This window comes from Alosa pseudoharengus, unplaced genomic scaffold, assembly GCF_046254945.1.
Source record: "Alosa pseudoharengus isolate Yale_2024_CS ecotype anadromous, Long Island Sound unplaced genomic scaffold, YU_APseudo_1.1 YU_APseudo_1.1_scf_2, whole genome shotgun sequence".
Lineage (NCBI taxonomy): Eukaryota > Metazoa > Chordata > Actinopteri > Clupeiformes > Clupeidae > Alosa > Alosa pseudoharengus.
Window position 1 is genome coordinate 2,775,563 of NW_027468663.1, and position 27,401 is coordinate 2,802,963.

At 39.1% G+C, this 27,401-nt stretch overlaps 1 protein-coding gene and 1 pseudogene across 2 annotated transcripts; one reads left to right on the forward strand and one right to left on the reverse strand.

Annotated features, from left to right (window-relative positions):
• Window positions 1-14,848: 14,848 nt before the first annotated feature.
• tyw3 (tRNA-yW synthesizing protein 3 homolog (S. cerevisiae)) lies at window positions 14,849-23,493 on the reverse strand. Of its 2 annotated transcripts, XM_076293386.1 has the most exons (6): window positions 23,075-23,491; window positions 21,248-21,328; window positions 20,439-20,537; window positions 17,212-17,283; window positions 15,727-15,860; window positions 14,849-15,630 (listed from the first exon to the last, which is right to left on the reverse strand). In XM_076293386.1, exons 1-6 carry the CDS (start codon window positions 23,246-23,248, stop codon window positions 15,429-15,431), a joined length of 762 nt encoding a protein of 253 aa, XP_076149501.1. In that variant the 5' UTR covers window positions 23,249-23,491; the 3' UTR covers window positions 14,849-15,428. The 2 variants fall into 2 exon arrangements, with proteins under 2 accessions (XP_076149501.1, XP_076149502.1); XM_076293387.1 differs by lacking the exon at window positions 21,248-21,328 and having other exon boundaries at window positions 23,075-23,493.
• Window positions 20,613-20,738, forward strand: LOC143135762 (U5 spliceosomal RNA; annotated as a pseudogene).
• Window positions 23,494-27,401: the final 3,908 nt, after the last annotated feature.

Sequence of the window (27,401 nt, forward strand, 5' to 3'; positions counted from 1 at the left end):
TTAACCAGCCGAAATAGCGTCTTCATTCCCCCAATGCCGGTTAGTGCATATTCGCTACGGACCTAGGAACCTTCGACAAGCACTTGTTTCTAGTGGGACCGCAAAGTGACGGACTTATTTCCTGTTTACGCACAAGGATTACTCCGGTCGCGAGGTTATCGATATGAGGCGGGAAAGTTTGATCCTGAGGTGTATATAAGGTAAGTTTTGCTAAGATAAAAATACTGACCTGCTTATTGTGTGCTTATACACTCGATGTAATGAGGTGAAATATGTGTGACAAGTATTTTTGAAGTTATTATAATATTTAGCTTTGTAGCATATTAGCGACAGTAGACCATAAGACTAATGCTAACCGCTAGCTAGCGCTATATAGAAAAACGCTTTTTAGGACGGCTTATCTAGGTAATCCTTTGTATTTTGCTTAGTTATTTTCAATAGTCTTTATACAGACACCATGGTGGGATACACCATGCTGGGATATGAATACAAAAGCTATTTATTTTTATGCAGATCCGAATGAAACCTTCCGTGTTTTACGGCAAGCGCGTAATCGCGCAACCTCACGTCAGAGCTCCCCCGGAGGACCGTGAGGATAGTTGTCTCAGCGATAGTGCAGGCAGCGATGAGGAATATGTTCCCAAGCCAGGTGATGAAGAGAGCAACAGTGAGAGCGACAGGAGCAGCAGTGATGAGGAAAATGTTGTCAAGCCAGGTGAATCAGGATTCAAAATTAGCACCAGCACCAGCCAAATTTTTATGATAGATAGATAGATAAATACTTTATTGATCCCCAAGGGGAAATTCAGGGGCTCTCAGTAGCATACAGACATCACACACAACATGCACTTACAGCAAATGGTAAATATAAGTATAAGTATAAACATATAACCAAACTCCACTGTCCAATAGACAGGAGATAAGGAAAAAATTATGTTGGCTGGTACTAGATTTTAGACTGAAATGCTGATTTCCTATTGAATGGCTAGTGAATTTCACCAGTTTATCCATAGATTATCTATAGATTTTCACATTTCTAAAAGTTAATTTTGACCCCTGCAGGTGATGGTGAGCGCAGTAGCGAGAGCGACAGGAGCAGCAGTGAGGAGGAGGTTCAAGACCAAGATGCGGGCAGTGCGGGCAGGGATGAAGAGAGCAACAGGAGCAGCAGTGATGAGGAGGTTGATAGCACCAGTGCCCAAGCTGCAAGAAAGAAACAAAAGAGACCAAACAAAGACAAAGTGGCGTGGAATGTCCTAGCATCATCACCCTCTATAACAAGTTCATGGGTGGTGTTGATGCACTTGATGCCCTAATCGCCTACTACCGCATCCACATCAGGTCTAAGAAGTACTACCACCGATTCTTCTTTCACTTCGTGGACATGGTGGTTGTCAACGGCTGGTTGCTCTATCGGCGTGATTGTGACAATATGAATGTTCCACGGAAGAAGCAGAAGGACTTGCTGGCTTTCAAGCTTTCCATTGCACAGGCCCTCTGCATGCAAGGCAAAGATCTGTCGGCCAAAAAGAGGGGGCGGCCTTCATCTGACGTGGAGCGAGAGTTCCAGAAGAAGCAGCGCAGGGGACCAACTAAGGCTATTCCCACACAAGATGTCCGTGCTGATGCTGTGGGTCACTGGCCGCAAATTGACAGTGTGCGGCAACGCTGCAAACTCCCTAAGTGCACGGGCCACACTAGCATCAAGTGTACAAAATGTGATGTTCACCTGTGCCTAAACAAAAACAAAAACTGCTTCTGTGCATTCCACGAGTGAGAAACACATATACACACACTCACGCACTCATGAGTTATGTTACGCATGCATGAGTTAAGTTGTTATGTTACATTGTTTGTTTACATTGTTGTGCGTGTGTGAGTGCGTGCGTGCATGCGTGAGCGTGTGTATGAGTGTGTGTATGTATGTATGCATGTGTGTCCACGTGTGCGTGAATGTGTGCGTGTGTGTTTGTATGTATGCATGTGTGTGCGTGCGTGCGTGAGTGTGTGTATGTATGTATGTATGTATGCATGTGTGTCCACGTGTGCGTGTGTGTGTGTGTGGTGAGGTTAACCCCTGGGCTACCCAAGAGGTGTGTCACGGCCCCTGCTCCTTAAATAATTAAAGAGTGGAGTAGTATTGTTATGTTACATTGTTACATTGTTATATTACACAGAACTGCTTCTGTGCATTCCCTCTCATTCTTTTAGGTTCAGCAACATACATTTGAAAACTTAATTTACATTTGAAATGAATCTACCATTCAAATGAATGCAATGTTTCCTATAGCTTTAACAGTAACGTTTGTATATTGTGTTGGTGACATGAAAGTGGTCATAATTCTTATTATTTAATACCTGCTGTTGTAGATTTATATAAATAAATAAGTAAAAAAAGGGTGAATAAATAAAACATTGTTTTTTCACTGTTATATTACTGTGTTATTGTTATCTTATTATTGGCCATTATGCCTGCTGTTGCAAATTTGCAACATACCAAATTGAACCCAAATTGACCATTATGCCTGTTGTCGCAAATTTGCAACATACCAAAATTTCTATTTATTCTTTGTGCAAAAGTGAAATTAATAATCTCAACATTATTTACCATCTACTTAAAGGCAAAAACACACATAAAACATTTTTTTATATACAGCTATATAAATTCAGGCGTTAAGGGGTGAGAGAATGTATTCTGGTCAGGCGAGAGAAAATTTTAACTTTTTGGATGTCATACTACATACCATATTTGGAGGAGAAATGGCACTGTGCATCACCCTTAAAATACCATACCAACAGTGAGGTTTGGAGGTGGAGGCATCAAGGTGTGGGGCTGTTTTTCATCTCATAGTACTGGCAGACTTCACACAGTTGAAGGAGCGATTTTTACTGGGAGAATCTTGCCATCCACCAGGACGATGAGTATGAGACGTGGCTAGACCTTCCAGCAGGACAATGATCCAAAGCATTCAGCAAAGGAAACTCAATTGGTTTCAGAGAAAGGAAATCAAGGCCCTGACTATAATCCAATTGAACAATTTTGGAAGTTACCTAAAGATCAGGATTTACAAGAGGGACCCCTGGAAGACTATCTGTTTAAAAGAATGGGCCAAAATCACACCTGAATACTGCAACTGATTAGTTTAGTCATACAGGAAATGCGTTGAAGCTCTCATTACAAATAATGGCTTTTCCACAAAGTATTTAAGAAATTTCAGTAGGCGTGTTCAATACTTTTTAACTGTGGCATTCCACTTTTTTATTCATAACTCTACTTATGGATGTTATTAATGTTTGGATTTTTTAATATGTGTGGATTATCTAAGTTAATACTAATGTCTTGAGAAACATTCATGTGAATAGCCTCACTGGAAGTATACTTACTGAAAAAAATGTTGACGCGTTCAATACTTATTTTAATCAACTAATCACTTTTCTAATATCAAATGGGTATTTTGATTACTTTCAGTCAGGTTTTAGCACTGAAACAGCTGTTATTAAGGTTTTAAATGACATACGCCTCAATACAGATGCAGGCAAAACATCACTCCTAGCACTACTGGACCTTAAGTGCAGCATTTGATCACAACATATTCCAACACAGATTAAAACACTGGGTTGGATTTACAGGAATAGTTATCAACATATCTACTGTAGGGTGTCAGGTCAGGTAGGCTAAACTGGGACATCAGGTAAAATGGGAAAAAAAAGGTTTTCCATCTTGGGCTCTTTAAATATTAGAAGCCAATCACTAATCATGTTATTATTATATGGTAACTACAAATGTCCTTTATTAGAAACAATGATTTTGACTGGTCTGAGATGACAAAGATAGGTGAGGTAACGATTCAAAAAAACACTGGACCCACCTTGCATGGCATGTTGATTTTATGTTGATGGTAATAAGGGCACTGCACCTAAAACATTGATGATATAACACAAAACATGATTATATGATGTGATATTTTATGAATTGTTTGGGATATTATCAAAATATTTTAACAATACACCAATTTTTTTGTGGGAAAGGATTTTAAGTGACTATCTTATGAATCTGGTAAATTGGGACAAAAAAATAAGATAAAATTGGACGTTGTATTTATCTAAAATTGCCATGTTACAAAGCCACAGGGAGTCATAAAATCAAAAATCTTATGCTATACATAGGCTAACAGATGATTATAGTAGTTTTGTTATTATTTTTTTTTTTTACAAATATTGAAGATGATGCAATGATTATAACAATCGTCCAGAAAAAACATGATTATGTCCGTATTAGCATGTAGCCTAGTTGTTAGTATGTTTCCAATAACCATAACTGACTGTCAGTGTTGCCTAGTCTTTTGCAATCATTTAACCCGCTATGGGCAATGCTAAAGTCACTGTTACAAACACAGCAGTGTCCAAGACTATCATTACAGTGCATTAAAATGCACTGTTCTGTTATCCGAAGTCTTCTTCTTTTTATTAAGTGTGCTTGCTGAAAGCAGTACACTTATTATTAGGGGTCCGAGCAGCGCAGCTGCGGGACCCCTATTGTTTCTGTACCGTTCATTTTTCGCCAAAATTCCTAGAAACTTGAAATTTTCAGGTATGGGTACCAGTACCCCCCACTACCCATAACCCAAAATTTGGGGTACTGCACCCAAATTTTGCGCTATTGTCAAAAAAAGTGAATTATGCTTATTTCTCCTTACCAGATTGACCTAGACTCAAAATTCTGTCAACATATTAATCTCTAAACTCAGATGCATCTTTTTGACCCTGGTCTTATGCTCTAAAAATTTTTACTTTTGCCTCAATTTCATAGAAAAGCCAAACATCATAAAAAGTTTCACAGGCTTCAAAAATCATCAAATTCTCACAGACAATGTTTAGACGAAACCTCACAAAAGTTACTGAACGGAATTTTGATATGTTGTTCCATTTCAGAGATATTGGCCAATAAAGTTGGACCACTCAGCCCTTTTTTCCTATATCACCAGCAGACTATGTAGACCATCCTCAGAACTTCTCTACCAACATCAACGCTGTTAAGTTTCCTTAAGAGAAACAATCTTTGGGTTGCCTTCTTAAAAATATGGTCTGTGTGTTCAATAAAATTTAGGTTACGGTCTAGGATAGTACCTAGATATTTAAAGCTGCAGACAACAGACATGTATTGATAGTAAAAATGTTCTTCTGGATATCCACAATTGGCAATATGACTGGAAGAAATGCAATTTCAGATATCTACAAGATGGTAGGATGACATTAAAATGTAATTACACCCTATGATAATTTATTTGCTTTCCATATGATTCATAATTGTTCAAAGCATGCACAGATCATCCGTGCTTTAGGCTACATGACATATGCAAGCACAGGTAACATGACACACATATTATATAGCCTACTTAGTGAATAAAACTATTTCTTTCAGTAGACTATACAGTATGTTTGCAGTATTTGTGTTTTTGAGTAAGCTATCCCATGATTCTGATATTACCAAATTCCTGCCAATCCCCTGGCATGCTTTGTGTGGTGAGATAAAACATATAAAATCATATGACACAGTACAGTATGTTTTGTAAAATCATATGACACAGTATGACTGACATAAGAAATCTGCAAGTAGCCCAGCAAAAATGTTTGGTGCAGGGAGCGTTCTGCAGACATCCGCTGAAGGGTGCGGGAGCATTCGCTGCTGATGTTCCCTCACGGTCATTCAGGAACGTTCCTTCATGGTCAAATCTTTGGTTTCAGGACTGTCCACAGAACATTCTTTGAATTATGTTCAATACTCAAGCAGACAGTTTTTAAATTATTAAATAGGAAAGATTTGATATTATATATCTGATCTGATTATTCATTCATTCATTCATTCATTCATTATCATTATCATTATCATTCCTTCATTATCATTATTCATTCATTCATGCTATTATTTGTGTGTGTTCGTATGCTTACCATGTGCTATCAGCTGATTTTGCAAACATTCATGACAGCCACGTCCTCCACCAAGATAATTAAATATACTGTATAATCAGCTAGATTTTTATCTTGGGTTAGACCTAGTAGTTTCATGTTTATGGTGCACTGGGGGTCCTGGCCCGTCCTAGAAGTCACTTGTGCACGCCCTGGAAGAGCTTGGCTGCACCAACCATTCCCACTTCCTAGAACCTACAGTTCTGCATAAATTTCCACCATAATCCCTGAAAAAAATTGATTATTGATTGATTTTGAACACAAATGTAATGTATATTATGCTATGGTGTCAATATAACCATTAGCAAATAAAACTTGTAAAATCTGTATAGCCTATCAGAAACATTAGCTAAGCCTTAATGGCTTATCACCTTTACGGAGACGAGGCTAATTGCTTGAAACAGGTTCTAGTGGCACTGTTTACTTCACTTTTGCACTAACCACAGTCATCTGAAGACAAATAGGACTTATCGGCTGGCAGGTAGGCTATGTCTCATATAACCTGGTTAGTAGTAGTAGTTTCTGGCTTTGTTTGATAGCATTAACTAAGCAAATAAAGCTAAATTGCGATGTCTTGCAGCCTTGACATGAAAGACGCTTCCAAATCCAAACACAGCTCTGGTGCTTTCCGTGGTCAAACCAGAGATGGAAAGCTAAAAGTATCTTTGGTCGAACCTTTACTGTCTATGGGTCGAACCATCGAACCATAGACTGTATATAGAACTGGACAGTGTGTCGTCCGTTATAGCAACACCAAAGAACTTTCCCTCTGTCGCACGCACGGTATTTGTTTATCCAGCACCGGCTTTGCAAATAACAATGTCCACAGACAAGGTAGAATATGTTGCATGATTTATGAAAGTACGATGTATTGCGACATCAAACGCAAGTCAAATTTGTAGTTTCTTATGTCTCATTCCATCGAACTACAGATCCGCTACCCGATCTGGCAAACTTACATAGTGCGGTTATAGCCGATAGAGGGCTGCGAAGCGAATGCAGAAGTGCCGTTCACCCTGTTACAAGTTGATGAACCACTGAAACGATTTTGGAAACATTATTTTAAGGTACAAAAAACTATTTGGTGTTGCTTTAAAAATGATGGGGGCGGTAGTCCAGAGCCCCCTGGTGGCTGGCTGCACAATGCATAACTCTGCCCATCCCTATGTATTTCAATGGCCAAGTAGCCAACTTTTTGTGTCACTTTTCTCACCTAAAACAAGTTTTGCATCTACAACTTTATATTTGAAAAAATTGTTTTCAGGATGCTTCAATACACACAATTTTTCTTTTCTCTTCTCAGGGAAATTATCATTTTTTAAATGTTATTTTAACAAATCTAAAAAGGGCGTGGTTACACCTCTGATTGATAGCTCTTTCTGCAGACATGACCAAGGTATCTCCCCCCTTAGTTGTTTGCGAGAGACATCGTTGTTAGTTGTGACATTCTTTGTGAAAAAAGATATGCGCTGTTCTTTCGTAGATGCTAAGTATATTAGCTTCTAGCATGCTAAATCACACTAACATTAACCAGTTGATAGGCAAAGTAAACAGGCTCTGCTATAAGTTAATCCAAAGTTACCGCCACCATGGTTGCAACTTCATTTTAATACACTTCAGTCACTGGGAGAGAAGGTGGTGTGAGAGAAAGTGGAATAGAACATTATGTCCAATGTGTGTTTTAATGTTCTGCATTATGTCCAATATTCCAATATGTGGTTTAATGTTCTGCGTTTCTCATTAGTGGGTCACCTTGACACTAAAAGTATGATTCTATGTAATGACTATGATATCTGTACTGTCCGTGTATCTGTGTGTAACTGTATTTAGAGATAAGCGGGAATATTATGACTTTGCAGTGTTTCAGAACTCAGGTTGCTAGGTTACGGGGACGCTGGCGAGACACGCCGCTCCGTCTGGCATCATGTTTTTGTTTGTATTTATGTAATGTTGGTAATTTTATGTAATGTTCTGTTAATTTTTTGTATTTATTTTTCTAGTTAAATGTAATCACTCTTTATTCATATTATTTTCGATCGTTTTTGTGTTATTCTTAGTCCTTTTTTCTGTTTATCAAACTCGGCTGACACCATCAACGTCAAGTTAACGTTAACCACCTTCCATTGGGCTGATGAGCGCCTTCGCTAGCCTGCCTTATGTCTCTGAAGTCCCTCATCCATCCGTGACGATGCACATCCAATGTCTGGACGGAGGGATTGCTCAGCAAGGGTGCCTAACGTCAATCTGCAAGAGATCTGCAGCTGCCACGACCACTGAGCTGCGGCTGACTTGCGAGCTGCCATGCTAGCATCTACCGGTGCCTGGAGTCTGGATTGAGTGCTAAGAAACTCTGATGACGGCGTCAACCATGAAACAACAAACGGTCACTGTCTAGGACCACCGAGCTGATAATCTGCAGGGTCGCCCATCACAAATTCGGACTGTCTTGTCCTTCCAGTGCTCTCCAGACTGCCAGTGAATTCTCCGGGTTGGTCAGTTATAAGAACTTTGTTGGTGTTGCATCGTGAGGACACAGCTGTGCGCAGTTTTCACGCAGGTCATCTTTGCCCTTGGACATTTTCAGCCGGTTGGAAATTGGACTAATTTTATTTTTAATTTTTATTTATTAATTTGTTTGTTGTATGTCTTGGTGTCACGGGTACGCTGGCGACTACGCCGCTCCGTCCGGCATCTTTTGTGATTGTTATTTCTTAAATGTATGTCTTGGTGTCACGGGTACGCTGGCGACTACGCCGCTCCGTCCGGCATCTATTGTCTTTGTTAGTCTGTGTCAATGACAATGTCTTATATGTGGAGCGCTTTGGGTTGCATTCTGTGCATGTTAAATGCGCTATACAAATAAATCTGACTTGACTTGACTTTTCTTGCATGGCTGCATCAGTAGCTATCTGCTCCGGATTGCCAGGTTGCAACTAATCAGAGTCTGATTCAGTGTAGTCCACGTGAGAGGATGACCAACGCCATCTACAGTCAGCCTGGAAGGATACTTAAAGATACTTAAACCCTAACTATTTCCTTGTCTAGTTAGAGCAGCTGATGGATCTTTAGGTGAAGTCATGCTGTCTCTCCCTTGATGCGCATCATTGTAAATAAAACTCTGTTCCTGATTTTTCATACTATTCGTCTGACTGGGTCTCTATTCATCTGTGGTATCAAAATTAGCATCAGGTGTTTAGTTTCTTTAACGTTAACTTTTGCTTAGATTTGCGTGAATGGCAGCAAACGTCACCTAGATCTTTACACTTACCCCCCCCTATTTTGAGTTTTTGCTGCCAACAATGGCCCTGTTTCCACATACTTTGACTTATATTCAAGTGCTTGACCTCTTTTGAAAGCAGAGGCCTAGTTGATTATTTTGGTACCAATGGATTGACTGTGTGATGAACTGTCAGAGTGGCAAAGGGTAGAATTATTTTTTAGGCGGTTTTGTACATCTCTGGAAATGACCACATTCTGCCCTTCTGGGTCATTTATTTTGTCTTGGAAACACAACTGAGGGCCACTACCAGGTCTTGTGAGTCTGTATCTCAAAGTATATCAATATAGGCTGAAATATGAGTACTTTAGACCCTTATCTGCTCATATGTTTTGTAAAATGCCCTATGGAAACTCCCCATAGGACTTTTGGCTACCCAAAATGCATACTGACAATAAAATGCTTACTGTGTGGCAACCTCTTGGTGTAGAAGCATAATCCTGATCAAATTTAATTGAGACATAGTAAGATTAATCTGATAATGTAAAGCACTATACAGATTGTACATGAACAAAACGTTGTCATATATGGATACCCAAGAGTTCAAGCTTTTAAATGGTGTATAATATTACTATGCTACATAGCAATATGGTGCATACAATTGATTTAGAATGTTGGGGGGAGGTGGGGGCACTGCAATTGTCCCACCTGCAGGACACCCGAAGTGTAAACTGCTAGCAAGCTAGGTCGACAACCTCAGTATGACAATTTACTAATTAGCGTTAAACTCGGCTTGATCCAAGGATTCTAACAGTACCTCGTTTTTTAAAACTGGGCCTATGGGGGGATGGTGGTCATGTACCAAATTATATGTGTGCCCTCACAATGGAGTCCCTGTTTTGTTTTGATACAGAAAGTGTCGCTGAGATATGAGCTAACTTCCTGTAACTCTAGCGCCCCCCTAGTGGTCAATGGTCATCAAATGTATTGTGTCTCCTCAGGATGGGGTCCCTAGTCAATATAACCAGATTGGTTTCTATACGTGAAAGCGTTACTGAGATGTGAGCCTACTTCTTGTGATTATAGCGCCCCCCCTAGTGGTCAAAAGACACCAAATATATTGTGCATGCTAAGGATGGGGTCCTAAGTCCATATACCAAGTTTGGTTTCGACCATAGACAGTAAAAGAAATGGACGAACAGACTCCGTCGTTCTCAATGGGAGGGCACTGAGTCATTTTTCAGTTGGTCCCCCCAGTACTGCGCAGACTCGCACTTAACTTTGTGACGTTAGCCATCGAACTGAATCTTGTAACTTATATGATAGATACACAGAAATTCTTCTCACACTTCCTTCGCCTTCAAAGTCATCAAAGTTAAACATTTATTTATGTATTATTATAAATATCATCCTCACAAGTGATATCAAGTCGTGTTAATGTTGAAACTACCTCACATGATCATCTTCAAAAACAGTCATGGTAAAACAAAACAAAAAAGTTATAGCTTCTAGTCTTGAAGCTAATCTTCTTTCCACTTTTCTGACCTACCGTCAATCCATCGAAAACCTCTGAAATGATTATCGTTAGACTACCTAACGGTAAAACTACTGTTTTTCATTAGGTTTACTTGCCTCTATGCTTTACCTTAACATACAATGCTATTGTAGGCTACATAGCTTTGTTCACGAGTTTCCGTGCTGGCTGGACTACGCTTCTTATCCAAACAATACGGTTATCTCCCTTCAGTGCGTTAGCTTCCCTTCAACCGGACATGCTAAACATTCTTCTTACGGGAACCTAACGTTATGTACGAGGTAGTCGAGTCTTGTTTTGCCTTTTATTGTTTATGTAGATAACACAGAAGCTAAAATATCGGCACATGATATATGTTATATGAAGTTATGGGAGTTCAAAAAAATCCTAAATGAAAGGGCGTTCTATGGGGTTAGCAGAGAGTTGATAACCACCGCTACATCGATGCTTCTACTTCCGGGAATTCGCCTGCCCCCTTGGTTTCGACACGTGAAAGCATTGCTGAGATGTGAGCCTACTTCCTGTTTAGCGGCTTCGGATCGGACAAAATTTGTGAACTTGAGTTTCGCTTTCATTAAAATCAAAAACATGACGATACATAGGAAATGTCCATATATGGATCACATAGTGTCATACTGGATAAACAGAGCTTTCCAACTACTACACATGATATGTTTCGGATCACGGTTGAGGTAGTGCATGCAAGGTTAGAATGCTAACTTTTGATGAATTTAGGAGAAATATACAGGCGTGAGTAAACACCATGTAATGAAATAAACACCTAGACACCTAAGGTAACTAGGTGAAATAAACACATAGACACCTAAACACATAGTGTGACAATATGCTAATGTAGCAAACTAGCCCAAAATCTCAAAATTGGCCAGCATGAAAAAACGATGTTTTCACCTGCTGTGTCTCGCCTTTAGAAGAACAATAGTGTGTTGCTTTCAGCTAATGAGAAAACGTAAGAAGAACAATAGTGTGCGCTTTCAGCAAGTACACTAATAATAGGAAAACGTAGAATCACAATGGGGCTTCGCAGCTTCGCTGGAAATGGACCTACTACATCAGAATACTCTGAAAATATTTTACACATATTCAGGAAGCTACTTAGCTGTTCAGTGAGTGATGTGTTTACAAAAGGATAGTCTCATTCTAAGTATTCTAAGTGGTACTGCATTAAAGACACTGTTTTTCTTCAGTTTCAAGTGCATAAGAAAATACCACATTATGATGATAATCAGGGTAGGAATTTCACGGCGGCCACGACGGCCATGGCCGTCGTAGCCCCATTGGATTGGCCGTGAGGCTCCTTTGAAAATCAGAGGTTTACAGGCCACGGTGGCCTTGGTGCCCCCTTCTTTCAATATTCTGCTTTGCGTCCTACTAATAGCGATTTTTATTTAGCCTGTGGCCTGTCAAAATTATCTTAGCATTCACAGCGCAAATTAATTTAGTCTTTTACGCAGTGGAGAAAGTGACAGAGCAAAAAAGAAAGTGCGTCCAAATTCACCCATTCCCAGTTGAACTACTCGCGAAGTAGCCTATTCATCACACAGACATCACAAGTATCACATGAAAGAGCTTTTTCTCAGCTTTTAAACGATGTTAGCCGATAATTGCTGTGTTGAACGGTTCGCGAGAAAAGTAAATAATATAATTCAATTTAATCATACATTCTACGAAGGTTTTGCGTCCCATGATCTCCCCACCTATTCATCTCGGTGGAATACTTTACGAACCCTTCTTTTAACACATGACAATCCATATATCAGAATAAACAGGAGACCTTACCGAACACAAAGGTGTAAAGCAGTCCCCTGTACAGTTAGCCGTTCCAGAATTTGAATTTGCAGTAAAGTTCAAAATACATGGATGTCTCCAAATTTGGGCTTTAAGTTTTACAATGTGTTTAAATTGTTCCACATGATTTCATAACGGGACAAATACAAAATAAATGTTACAAATATCGCCTAGATATTGGTAAATCAGAGGACAGCTGACTAAGAGTTTGTGAAAGTAGCCTTAATGATCACAAAATGCTAAGCATGCATCTAGGCTATTTGAGTTTCTTAAAGCTGAGCTGTGCTTAAATTGTTCAATACATGATTTCATAACAGGCCAAATATAAAATAAATGTTATAGCCTAGATATCTGTAAATATTAGATGATCAGATGATTTACAGTTCTATGTAATATGTCATGTTTCATGTTTTTGTAATGTTTCATACAGTGATGCAGGTCTACTGCAGTGAATAGGCTATACAACTTTGATAATTTGTATAGCCTACTACTGTATAGTTAACTTTGGCCTTGGTGCCCTGACATGTGACCTTTGTGCCCCCCACCAAATATGCCCAACTGAAGGCCAAGTGGCCTTGCCCCCAGAATGGTGAAATTCCAAGCCTGATGATAATACATGAATTAAAAATTGATTTAGCATCAACCTGATATTAATATTCTTCTAGCTTCTACATCTTTGTGTAGGCTACTGATAAATAATGTAGCCTACCAAGCAATGGACTCTGGCTTTTGATACCAAGGCAGTTAAATGACACATTGCAATTTACAATATGTGTGAGTTCAGGGGCATACTGCAAGTTCAAGTTTGTGTGACATCAATAAAGAAAATAGAAACAAAATGCTGTACAGCCTCAAGTATGAATGAAGTCACATTAACAGAAGGTTCGAAATGGAATGACACAGTCCTATATATATATACAGTCTATGGGTTGGACTAACAGAAGTTTACCGTTGCCCAGCAACCGCACCCAACGAGAACCCCCTCGCTCACCCTCTCTCACACATACACACACAGGCACGTTGGGCCAGTTCCGTCATGACACGATGACAGACCTACTTTAGACTCCACTGATGATCCCATATGATACACAAAATGTGACCTAAATAAATCCTCAGGGGTCGTTCCCTAAAGGTGATTTTATGGTTTGACAATAATAAGCATTAAGACCTCAACTAAACGTTTTGGGGACCACTAGATGTATGAAGCAGCTGTCTGCATGGTGGCTCATAGACACATTTCTCTCTCTAAGGCTGGTTACATCATGAAGTCATTGTCCATTTCAAGCCTCAAGCTTTTAAGTGTATATGCTTTGAAATAAACTACATATATGCATTTTCACATGTATGTGAAATAGGGGGACAAGCAATATGTTTGCAATTTACTAATCTTACTAGATTTAGTCATATAATTGACTATTATTTCACTATTGCCCCATATAATTTTCACTTACCACACTGAGGGCTTCCAACATAGGCTTTTCTTGTCACAGTTTGACTGACAGCAGCAGGTCTATGCTGCTCTTATTTAAACTCTGTGAAACTCTAGCAGTGTTGTGATACTGAAGCTACTATTGGCATCATACGTTGAAATGGAAACTATTAGTTTCATCTTGAATTTTAAAAGCTGTGTATGGGCATACTTCAATGTGAATTGAATTTAGGGTTGCCAACTTTCTGATATGAGAATGGGGGCAGGGGGTATTGATATAACTTATGTGTGATGTGTGTGTGTGTATTGCAAGATGTGCATATATGATGTATAATGTATTGTTTTAATAAATAGTGTATCATTTTACAAAATTGTGGGCAATAAAAATAAAAAAGTAAAAAAATTCTTGCAATGACAGGGCTCGGTATTGAAGTAATGTAGTCTACTAGCCTACTCATTTTCTATCTGGTGCAAAACAAGAATAATTTCGATGCAAAAACATTTAATAAAGAAATAACTGTCTGTAGCTGTAGAGTGTGTTGTCATGGTTGTGTAGCAACGGGTTTGCAGGTGTTCCTGGTAGTGGGTTTAGGAATAGCAGACTGAGAGTTTGGTACCAGTGAACACGTGAAGTAAAGAGTGGCATCTTGATTTCAACCTAGCCTGTTGCTTGTTGAGTTATTATGCGCTCATCTACATGGTGTCAGAATGGAGCAAGGACTCCGATGCATAGACCCCCTAATCTGAACTGAATTAAAGACTTGACGGGGAATACAAACGGACTGAGATAAATATGCAGCCTGCTCTATATGAAGGCCCTTTCTTTTGTTTCAAACGTCCCTCTATCTTCTTTTCTCACGCCATCTAGCGAATAAATAACACAATTAGTAGTACAAACGGTGTCGGTGATCTTTATAATTTGTTGTAATACATTGAATTGTTACAACATGTCCTCAGAGGTCAAGGTCTAGTTCACTCCAGGGCACTGAAGGTTAAGGCATACTCAAACACTTTACATTGCATGTATTTCATTTAAATTAGTGTCCATCTACAGAAAACTAACAAAACATCAAACAGAACAAGAAAAGTAACAAAAAACGAAGACAGTACACCTTTCATAAAGTCTTTTCCTAGGAATTTTACTGTTGAATATAGGTCATGACCAGAAATCTATACCATACAGAAGTCTTTAACAGGGTCTGAAAAAGATAAATGCTGTTTTTGAGTACTACCTTGACCTTTAATATGTTCCCCTCAAAATATATAGAATGTAAATAATAAGGTAAATAGAAAAGGATTTAGAGTAAGAACACCAATTTCCAGCCTGTTGCATCACATGCAATTCATTAATGTTACAACTGTTCAGGGACTGGATGTGACATCTGAAACATTTCAACAAAATGGACAATGTTTACAATAGCTGATGGGGCCTGCAATGTGTTATTATTAAAATATTTAAAAAGCTGTGTGAGATTTTATGAAAATAGAATCAAACTGGATTCTAGGTAATCTTCTGAATCACTGAATTTATTTGCGGGAATTTGGCTGTCTTCAATAACTGAGTCTTGTGTTTTTCTCTGATGCTGATTCTGAACTATTTTTGTTGTTTTGTCTTTGCATGTCGCCATGGATGAGGATCCATCTGCTTGAATAACCGCCTGCAGGCCATCATAGAACCTGAATTGGAGACCAATAGATAGAAATTTTCAATCATCTGAGAAGACACATTTGAAAGAAACAATACATTATAGATTTGATGAAGGGAGAAAACACCTTTTTATTCTGGTGACATTCTCTGCCATTTTCTGATTAGCAATCTGCACTAGGAAGTGGATGTAGTTCTCATTCACCAAGATCTCCCCCTGGTGGCTAAGTGGAACTTCAAGACAGTGGGTACTGCGAACAGCCTTTGGATATGAAAGATCAACACATTTAACAGACAAAATTAGAAACCACCTTGAAGAAGTAACACAGAGGAATTAATACACTTGCAACACTGGTTCTAACAAACAACAAACCAGGGCATAAGCCTAAATTGTATACTAGGGCCTTTGGCGCTTTCCAGAGTGGACCATTACCTAGTTTAAGTGTTTCTGACCAAGTACAATAGTGATAAAAATATGTTTATGCAATGCTCTTTGTGGTGTACATGAACCCGCGGTCCACTTCTACTAAATTAGGGCCTGGTATCATTTGATTCTGCATCTTCATTCCATTTTCCGTTTGAGTGAGAGTTCGTCTTCATACAAGTCAGTAGTCCTCTTGACTGCTGCATTGTTCGCCAATGTATCTAGCCTAATGTACCTTGCCCTATGAAAGGTCTTGTTACGCGGTTTCAAAGCTAGAACATTTTTTGTCACATCCAGCAAATATCTCACAATCCACTAGCTGTCTGTCCCTGTATACAAGCACGGGAGGGAGGGGAATACTTAAAACGTCAACAGAAGTGGCGTCTCCCAACTGTGCTTAGAGGACCTTTAAAGTAAAGCCAAATACTTTTTATTGATTTCCCCACAATCTTACAATAGCTTTTAAGAGGTTTATCATCAAGCAATGCAGTATGGAAGCATATGAGTAGCTTCCCGCCTTGACGAGTGACTTGACAGATTGCAATGCGTTTGGCAGATTGAATGGCCATTTGAATTTTGCAACACAAAGAGCGTGACCAAAGTGCAATGCAATCACGGGGGGCGCTATTTCTTTTCCATTTGAATAAAATGCCTCAAAACGATGGCAAAATGTTTTGCCCAAAATAATCCAAAATCTTTTCAGGCTGGCATTGACAGTTTTGCCAAATATGTTTTTAAAATGCAATCCTACATTGATTGAAATGCAAAATGAATTGCCATTTGAATTTTGAGACTGAAGTACCATGGCAAAATGGAATGCAATTCAATCCATTTTTATTCTATTTTTTAACCAAAATTATTGGAATTGATTTTAGGATTTCATTGTCACTTTGCAGATTAAAATACAATTTGTTGGATATTATTGCAAATTGCAATAATAAATTGCATAATGAATTGTCAATTGCATAATGTAATGTCTTTTTGAATTGCATATTGCAGATTGCATTCTCATTTGAAAAGCTACCCATATGCTTCCATAATGCAGTGCTTTGATATCATCACAATCATTAATGTAACTTTCTCCTAAAGTCTCCTGACTGATATGCATGACTAGGATATATCCACATAATCACAAATAAAAAATATTATCAGTAGCTGAAAGTATAGGCTCACCCAGCAATTTCCATACCATTATGATTTTGCCTCTCTTTCCAACTGACATGCCTGAGTTTCTGAAGCCAGAGTTTACTGCCACAGAGTGCTGCAAAACAATACACAAGTGTACATAAAAAAGGGTTTGTTTCTAGAAAGGCCAAAAGGTCTTTGTCTCCACCCTTCTCCTGAATCTGATTATTGGCCCGCTCATTGCTTCACCTGTGCCTCATTGTGTTCATTAAGAGCCACTTTCTGTAAGATTTAGGCATGTTGTGGTACATCACCCCTTTATTTTCCATTCAAACATTTTTTAGAATGGGACAGCACAACAAGGACAAACACTTTTTAGTGTTTGGAACCATTTAAAACTAAATTGTGGAGGTTTTCAAATTAATGTTGTATCAGAGGGTAAATAATAATAATAAAAAAATCATCTCAAGACAGAACCAGATGATGATTTGAGTGGAAGCTCAGAGTACGCATATCATTGACATCACCTGTTTTTATTGTGAAAAATAAAGTGAAAAAAATTCAACAAATTAGAGTGCTGCTTAATTTCGCAACACCACAATCACAGCCTTAGTAGACATCCTCACTAGGAATGACAGAATGTGGCTTAAGAACATAACACCATTTAACATCTGTGTATAATACCATGGTGGTTATGGGTAAAGATTTACCCCATCCAGCAGGTCTCAGGTCAGCTCTTTGCCTCTGATGAAAATTTAGGCAAATTGGCAAAGTTTTGTAAAAGCACTCAGTATTACAATGTAACAACTATATGTAGGTACCCACAAATACATAATGTAAGTACAATGATAGTACATGTTTTACACAGGTTGTACCACTGTACCTAATTAGGTAGGTACACTGTAACAGCGACACATTAAAATAAAGTGTTACCTCTTTATCATAACGTGCTGATTCATTAATTGCAACACCCAACCGGGTCCGTGTAGACACTACCGGTACATTAACAATAGGTGCAGGTTCAAGCACACCTGGGGGGTATTCCATCAACCTCAAGTCTCGCTAATTTTAGTGAGAGCTCCGTTCCATTAGTGAGGTTAACGTGAATCCCAGCTTAGTAATTATGGGAATTTATGCCACAGAATTAACCTGGTCCGTAGCAGGTTAACTTTCAAGCTAAATTAAGCTGTGTTGCAAAAAAACCCAATCAGTCGGAAAACGAGTCCAAAAAGATGGTTCCGTCAACCTGTGCTTTCGTCACTGGTAGCCTACAACTTCAAAAATAGAAGTAAAATGTTTTGTTCCGACAGTGTCACCAAGCATGGATTTACACACTCACTAGCTCCAAAGAATTTATGAAGATTCTGCGACTTAAAATGTTTTCACTTGACATGTGTGTGGTTCTAGGAATCTTGCTACTCTGTGTCATTTACGTTCTGTGATGGTGTAATGCGTAGCGAGACAGCATAGGAAAAGTGCGTGTTCACAGGCTCGCTTCCCATGCAAAGTATTTAGGCTACATAGCTTATCACCTTGAAAATGGCATTTTTAGTTATACTCTTTAATAAAAGACGTCCTACTGGTGATAAAGGGCCATGCACATTTGGTGGGCTGTCATCAGTGACAGTATTAGTGCTATTTTTGGCTGAAGAATGTGAATGAGAAAAAAAGCACAAAAAATTAATGTTATCATTCACATCATACAAATGCCAAGGCATTTCACTGGCGTGATGGATGTGACAAAAATCAATGTTCTGTGGAATTGCCCTATACTATTTATTCATTCACTCGTTTTGTTCAAGAGTGAAGACAATCAAACTCGCAATGATTTCAAACCATTAGCATTGTTGTTTTAAATGTGTGCTTTCATTATTCTCCAATTTATGTAGGCAATTATCTATTTTTTTCTCTCGATGTTAAATTAGATGACTTTCGACAAAAATCCTGTAGATGGCGCGCTTGCAAATCGAACAGAAATTGTCTAGTATTGTCTTAATTTTATGACATATATCCTTTTTTGGTCAATCTACTGTTTTGGTCTACCTTTCTACCTCATGCACGAGCAGAGATGAAGCTGACCTAAACCGCGCTTGAATAAACGAGGCCAAGATGCCGCTAACTTTAGTTAATGGAATGGCTTTAGCCCCAAGTGAAAGTCTACGCTAGTTCAAGCCAGGCTATTTCTGTTAAGCACCGCCTTCATTAGCGAAGTTGATGGAATACCCCCCTTGCTCCACCAGAAACAAACAACATCACAGAGAGTCTTTTGTGCATGTAGCCTTTGACCAGACCAATAATCAGATTCAGGTGAGGGGTGGAGACAGAGACATAAGGAACAGAAACACATGGCTATGTAAACACAACAGCACATGGTATAAGTAAACAAGGCCAAAAACAACCTTGAAAAAGAAAACAATCACCCTGCCATGAAAACCATAAGTAATGATATCTCGGCAACAAACGAAAACCAAAGGCCACACTTTCTGGACATGATGAGTAAATTACAAGCTAACTTTTTTTTTTCCATTTTCGCCAAACAAAGTATCTACATAAAACGTAGAGCTGGAAAAGAGATGTAAAACTACATGAAAGCCATTTCTCTGTGACTGAAATGGCATTCATGTTGTTTCATCTATGCCTATTAGGGGTTTGCACGGACGTCACGTTCTGGCCGGTAACCATGGCAACCCAGCACGCGCGGCCATATTGGCGATACTCAGTGAATGATGTATTATGCACTTTGGATATCTTACGTGATTGTAGCCGTGTCTAAACAACAGAAAAGCTAATCAAATGCGTGTAAGATGCAAAGGCATATAGGGCAGGACTTGGACCACAAGAAAAGGCGCGATATTTCGAGAAATTACGGTTTATTGGCAGCGCAGATCCATATGAGTTGGGTGAGGGAGACAAAGTACCAAGTTCAACCACAAGCGCCCCCCTTCCTCTGATAACTTCTGTCATTATTCTCCTTTCTCCCTGGTTTTTTAATAACTTTTAGAAGTCGATACCTACACCAGATGTTTTTCTCAGTCTGACCTATTGGTACAACCTAAAACACGGCAATAATTAACCATTTTCCTTGACGATCTTAGGGATTTACTTCAGTGCCTAATGCTTTCTAATGAGGCGAGTATCTCCAATATGGCGTCGTCCAGATCTGATGACACGCCGTGCAAACCCCTAATGCCCTTTACCAATTTTAATTAGCCTGTCAGGTTTTCCCAGCATAAGCTACATGGAGGTCTGTTTTGTTAAATGTTTACGCATCTGACAGATAGGTGAACTTACCAGTAGTTTAGCACTTTCTATATCCTTGCACTGCACATGAAGTACAAATGGCTCAAACTTGAATACAGCATTTCCACTTGCCTTCTGTAACCCCAAAACCTGTGACAGATAAACTAATTGTAAGTAGGCTACCATCGGATACCAACATGGACTCTTTCTTTATATGTCTTTAACACACTCATGGTTCTCTTCATATTGTATGAATCTTTCACCTTTTACTAAAGATTTCTTTGGAAAGGACCACTTATGATGGGGGCAGCCGTGGCCTACTGGTTAGCGCTTCGGACTTGTAACTGGAGGGTTGCCAGTTCGAACCCCGACAAGTAGGAATGGCTGAAGTGCCCTTGAGCAAGGCACCTAACCCCTCGCTGCTCCCCGAGCGCCGCTGTAGCAGGCAGCTCACTGCGTCGGGATTAGTGTGTGCTTCACCTCACTGGGTGTTCACTGTGTGCCGAGTGTGTTTCACTAATTCACGGATTGGGATAAATGCAGAGACCAAATTTCCCTCACAGGATCAAAAGAGTATACTTATATATACTTATACACAAGATAATGTTACAGACCACACTTGGAGGTGCAAAAATATCGGAGTTTTGGTTGATTTGACCATCAGTTAACTTTGAAACATTCACCTTACTTTGGATAGACAATAGCAATATTTCATAGGAGTGAATAATGTCAAAAAATCCAGACTGGAGTAACTCAACATAGGAACCTCCGATATGTTTAGTGTTTTAAAGACGTCAAATATTTTTGTATGTACACATATGTTTGTGTAAAAAGAATTAGCTTATTATTATTTCACTTACCACTTCTGCCACTTTGCATTTCTGGTGTGTAACAAACAACCAAGAGCAATTCTGTTTCTGCACTCTCGAGCACTCTGAAAGCTTTTCAAAGAAAACTAATATAAATTGGCAGTAAAAGCACAAATAACTTTAGCTGCAAAAGAGTAAATATTAGGTAAAGCATGAAGTAAAAAAAATAGTAAGGAAGTAGGTCTAAGTAGCCCAAGTCTTTATATAGTGCAAAGCAGAGCCCTAAAGATATATCTATATCTATCTATAAGGCTCTGGTGCAGAGTGTAACCCAAAATGCTCCACACACAGTCATTAAGACAATTTTTTTTTAAAAGTGAAAACAGACTGTTAGGATAGGTTGGGGTCATATGGTAGGGATATTACTGACTTACAGGCAGGGCTTCAGTGATGTCACTTGGTTAAGTTGCCAACTGTCCTTTCGAGGAATCGGTTTTAAGATGCAACTAGTTTGGAGTCTCAGCTTGAGCTCAGGCTTGTAATGTTGACACATGCCATACAGAGACTGGCGTTTTGGGATTTGATTTGGACTAACCACCACATAGAATAAAACTGAACTGTAGCCTACAAGAACCAACACTTGGGCTAGCATAGTATGGCTGGTATAGGAGGAGCACCGGGCCGGGAGTGCGAAGATGCCGCAGGTATCTGATCGCTCTCTGATGCTCCTGCCAAGCTGACATACACACACGCACACACAACAGTTAGGACCTACTTCCAAGTTTGTGCACCACACGCTAGCTTGTAGGGTATCTGTTAGGTCTTTCTGTGTTTGTTTTCTGTTTGTGTTACAAGTTGCGGGAGGCTTTTATTTTAATTTAACATACCCTAGACAGTTGAGAGCTTGCACCCTGTCCTAACACAGACAAAAAACAAGATGCCAGACGGAGCGGCCTGACTCGCAAGTGTACCCGTAACAGACATCAACCCTTGTAAGGTGTTCATATTTTTGTTACACAGCCAATGTTCCCAGGTCTGGTGGACCCACCAAATTATTAGGCTTTTAAATCAGTACAGCCATAATAAGTAAAAATACTTATCAGATGGTTATGGTTATGGTTATGGATTTAGCAGACGCCTTTGTCCAAAGCGAGATGTTTACTTTAGCTCAAATACCAATGATATAAACATCATTTATGGTTCATATTTGCCAATTACCCCAGTGAGATCACATTTATGATCATATGAATGATTTTCATTAATTTTTTGCATTATTTCCTAGGGTTATTGATGCTTATTTCTTAGAACTTAGTCAGAATAGGTGCATGACATGCACTTGCAGCAGATGCAAGTGGGAACAGCAGATGCAGAAAGACAACATTCCCACACACACACACAGAGCCCGTTTATTAGACATTTATAATTTATAATTCTCTGGTAATACGATTTTGTTCACGAGTGGTGGCACGGTTCGACACGTGATCGTTTGACACCAATACGGTAGCTGCTTTTTGTCAACAGAATGGCAAGATGGCTGCCCCAGTGGTACGTTATCGATAAAGAGGAAAACACGAAAATCCTCTAAAGTGGGTCTAATGGATTCCAAACAGTGCATAGGCCTATAACAGAAGATACCGTTACAACACAACGCCGGGGGAAAAGCGGCCGCATTGAGAGCCACTTTCAAGTATACACGGATCGGATCAGATCCACCGCCGGTAGACCCGAACACCCACATGCCTGTCTGTATGTCTCTGTGTGTAGCAAACTAGCTTGAAATCGGGTCCCACAGACCCAAACACCTAACCAGGGTTAAGGCATAAACTAATAAATGAACGAATAACACAAAAGTTAAATACGCTATGATGTTTTTCTTACCCCATCAATTAGAATAATTCTCCCCGAACAAGAGCTTGTGGTGAAGTAGTTTGAAGAATCGTTTATAAGGCAGACAACCGGATAAATTTCGTCATCAATGGTCCCTTTCTTGCTAAAATCAACTTTGCTGAAACAATGCCTCTTCCATTGGTTAAATGCATTTTCGTGGTACATTATCGATAACTGGACAACATGAATATAGTTAGAAAATGTAGGGGTGTGACTTTCGAAACCGACGTCTCGAATCAGTATGGCTTCGAAAGCACCGCCGTCATGCTATCCGGCAAAAGATTCTTTGGACGCCGCTATTTATGTATTTCCGGCTCCCATTGACTTACATTGAACACATGTAAACAAAACGTCAATTATGTGCTCAAACTAACGCCGCTGACTTATGAAAACAACCATTCCACTTTGATACGAAACTACATAATTGTACAACATTTATACAACAAATATCACAGAATTTGGAGAAATCTTATGCAAAGTGTCAACCCCTAACAATGTGCCCATTGCCCAAATTTATGGTCGACTAATGTCGAATGTCAGAGTAATGACATTGAAAAAGGTACCTTAATGATACACTTCAATTCATAAAGGTACGAAGTATAAAAAGAAAAACACAATTTATCAAATGGATTACTCATATAATTTGTAACAAAGTTACAACATTTGTAACATTTATTCGAGGGCACATCTATTCCCAGAACTATAATGGGTGTTAAATATTCCACAACCACTAGATGGGAGCATGACACAGCACATAAAGTACACCTACGTGTCGCTGCGACCTGAAGGATGGCGTGGTTGAATATCCACTTCTCCTGCACTTCGGGTCTAATAGCGGGTGAATTGTATGACCACCAGATGACGCCATTTCACTGCACCTCGGGCCTAATAGCTGCCGTAACTTCGTTTAAGTAATAAGCCTCGGAGCCGACGGTTACACTTGTTTTAGGGGCGTTGTTAGCCACGCTGCAGCAAGCCGGTTAGGCTACAGAAGAAGCCCATAGGCTACAGTCGCGTGTGTTTGTGGTGATTTATTCCATGTATTAACAAAATAATAATGTAACATTAAAGAAATAGCCTACATAGATAAAAAAAAACTAAATAATTACATCAAAAAGTAAAGAAGCTTTATCATTGATATATAAGCTTAATGAAAATCAAATATAGGCCTAGCCTACAATTGTGTTCCACAGACAATATGTCCTACAGATAATAACAACAGTAAGAACATAGGTTAACCTAAGTCATGACGACACGGGTCTCATGTTGGCCTATGACTACGTAGCCTAGGCTACCAAGCACGTCTGGGTCTGCGACAGTGAAATAGCTCCGATATTAATTGTGTCGCCAATGAGTATGCTAACATGAATCTCATTAGTCACCTATAGATAAGGGTTAGGCTATAACATAATAGGCTATAATGTAAAAATACGGTCATATCATATAATGTTGACTTATTAAGATGGGGGAGAGAGCTGAACATATTACACTGAACTAACTGTTCATTGTTGAAAATCAATCAAAAGTTTGTAGTTGATCCGGATGTCATTGGTCGCAAGGACTGTTAATGGGTGTATCCACAATTGGGACCTTGTTACAAGTTGGTCTTTCAGCTGCTAATGCAATCAGTGGCCGTCAGAAAACATGTTAGACAACTGAGGAATGAGATGCCACACATAAAATGTACAGTCAAACAGAACGCACAAACATCAATGGGAATCCACCAAACACTGCAGGGAACCATGTTATTGTCAATCAGCACTCTGCCACGCTAAATCAGACCCTGCTTATGTTTGTGCAGAGCAGAACAGATATTCGTAGATATGATGCAGGACCTGTTAAGAGAGATTGGCAGCTCAGTCTCCCTCATACTAGTCCCTACAGTGAACGATGTACTGTAATAGCATAGTGCTGCTGCTTCTGATGTGCAAGACAAGACAGGGTATATTCATAATGTGACAGGCAGCATGTATTTATCATTATGTTACAACCTCTGCACAACTACTATTGATGTTAGAAGAACAAAACAATACATCTTCAAATGTTCATTGCTTATTACATGTGTTATCAAAACAAAATCCTTGTCTGCTTTCTGTGTTTTTGCATGCACCTGTCAACAGGGGTGTAAAGTTCACCATGCACTTAGGCTGTTCTGAGTCATTGTTTGTATGTTATAGTATTTGTTGATTTCCATTTATTGCTCATTGATATTGCATTCACATTATTGTTTAGTATTGCTATTCTCCTTATTAATGTAGTGTCACCAACATTTAAAATAATATCAACTGACATTGTTATTCATAGCCATATTTATTCTGCTCTTATAAGGTAATACAGTGCACATATTTATATTTCATTTATACTACTCTAAACCACCTTCTGAAAATCAACTATAGTACTGTTTCACTGCACCATATTTCTTGACCTGTCTCACCACCTGCCTATGGGCTATTTACACCACCTTACTTACAACACTTTGAAGAGCCAAAAACAAAGCTCAGCACACCTGTTCTGTGCATCAGCAAAGTTGGAGGGTTAATTTATGAACCATCACTTCTAGCTGAAACATCACTTCTAGTAGGCTACATGTGACGTGTAGGCTAGAAGAGAAGTCTTTATTGTCCACTACTGGGGAAATTCATTGGCAACACTTTATTTTAATGTGCCGCTGTTACAGTGTACCTACCTAATTAGGTACAGTGGTACAACCTGTGTAACAACATGTACTATCAGGTACTGTACTATCATTGTACTTGCATTATGTATTTGTGGGTACCTACATAGGCTATAGTTGTTACATTGTAATACTGAGTGCTTTTACAAAACTTTGCCAATTTGCATAAATTTTCATCAGAGGCAAAGAGCTGACCTGAGACCTGCTGGATGGGGTAAATCTGGTCATGATAGATTTGATATACAAATCATTCTTAGCTCCAGTCAAGGCCTCATTGTCTTCAGTGTACATGTAACAGCTGTGCTGCTACAACCTTGTTACTCTTTGATACAGTGGAATAAACCTATTAAGTGTACCAGTTAATTACTTACATGTACATATGACATGTATGTTGTGTCTTCGATGTCTTGGAACAGGTCTACTAATTCACATGTACTGTGTGGTGTAACAGCAGACACATTTCAACACATCAATTACAGGATGCATGACATCATTGACAGGATGTATATAATATGTACATGTAAGTACTTAACTGGTACACTTTATTTGAATGGGTTTATTCCACTGTATCAAAAGAGTAATAAATAACACAGTTGATACATGTACTACAGTATGTAGGGTAATGGCAGACATGTTCCAAGACACCAATGACACAACATGTAATGTAATTGTAAGTGGGCAGTTCCACGGAATTTTTGTCACATCCATAACGCCAGTGAAATGCCTTGGCATTTGTATGATGTGAATGTTACTATTCATTTTATGTGCATTTTTTCTCATGTACATTCTTCAGCCAAAAATAGCAAATGCTCAAATTTCATGTAATCATTCACATCATACCATACCATCACATTTTATTGCCGTTATGGATGTTACAAAAAACATAATTTTCCATGGAATTGCCCAAGTACTTAGTACTTATACCACTGTATCAAAGACCAATAAGTGTGTACCAACACAGTTGATGTAGTGAATTAGTAGACCTGTTCCAAGACATCGAAGACACAACATACATGTCATATGTACATGTAAGTAATTAACTGGTACACTTAATAGGTTTATTCCACTGTATCAAAGAGTAACAAGGTTAGCAGCACAGCTGTTACAAGGATACAAGGAAGTTTATTGTCACATGCATATAGTTACTAGAAGTAAGAAATGCAGTGAAATTATGTCTGATGTCAGCCTATTTGTGCATTTATGGTGGGGGGGGGGGGGGTTAAAAAGTGCAGTAGAAGAGGGGTTTAGTAGATTAAGTGGCAAGGGCTGCATAACAAAGGTGGGGGAGGATTGGGATTGGGGGGGGGGGGGGGGGGGCACCAACAAGGAGCACCCAAGAGCAAAAAAACATGTACACTGAAGACAATGAGGCCTTGACTGGAGCTAAGAATGGCTTGTATATCAAATCTATCATGACCAGATTTACCCCATCCAGCAAGTCTCAGGTCAGCTCTTTGCCTCTGATGAAAATTTAGGCCAATTGGCAAAGTTTTGTAAAATCACTCAGTATTACAATGTAACAACTAAGCTTATATGTAGGTACCCACAAATACATAATGCAAGTACAATGATAGTACCTGATAGTATATGTTGTTACACAGGTTATACCACTGTACCTATTAAGGTAGGTACACTGTAACAGCG

What these genes read in the sequence shown, in the direction of transcription:
- tyw3 (XM_076293386.1), bottom strand. Translation starts at nt 23,248, where the DNA reads ATGTACCACGAAAATGCATTTAACCAATGGAAGAGGCATTGTTTCAGC. An exon ending in AATGCAAAGTGGCAGAAGTG is followed by an intron (nt 20,538 to 21,247) that starts GTAAGTGAAATA and finishes TATCTGTCACAG; the next exon opens with GTTTTGGGGTTACAGAAGGC. An exon ending in AGAGAGGCAAAATCATAATG is followed by an intron (nt 15,861 to 17,211) that starts GTATGGAAATTG and finishes TCATATCCAAAG; the next exon opens with GCTGTTCGCAGTACCCACTG.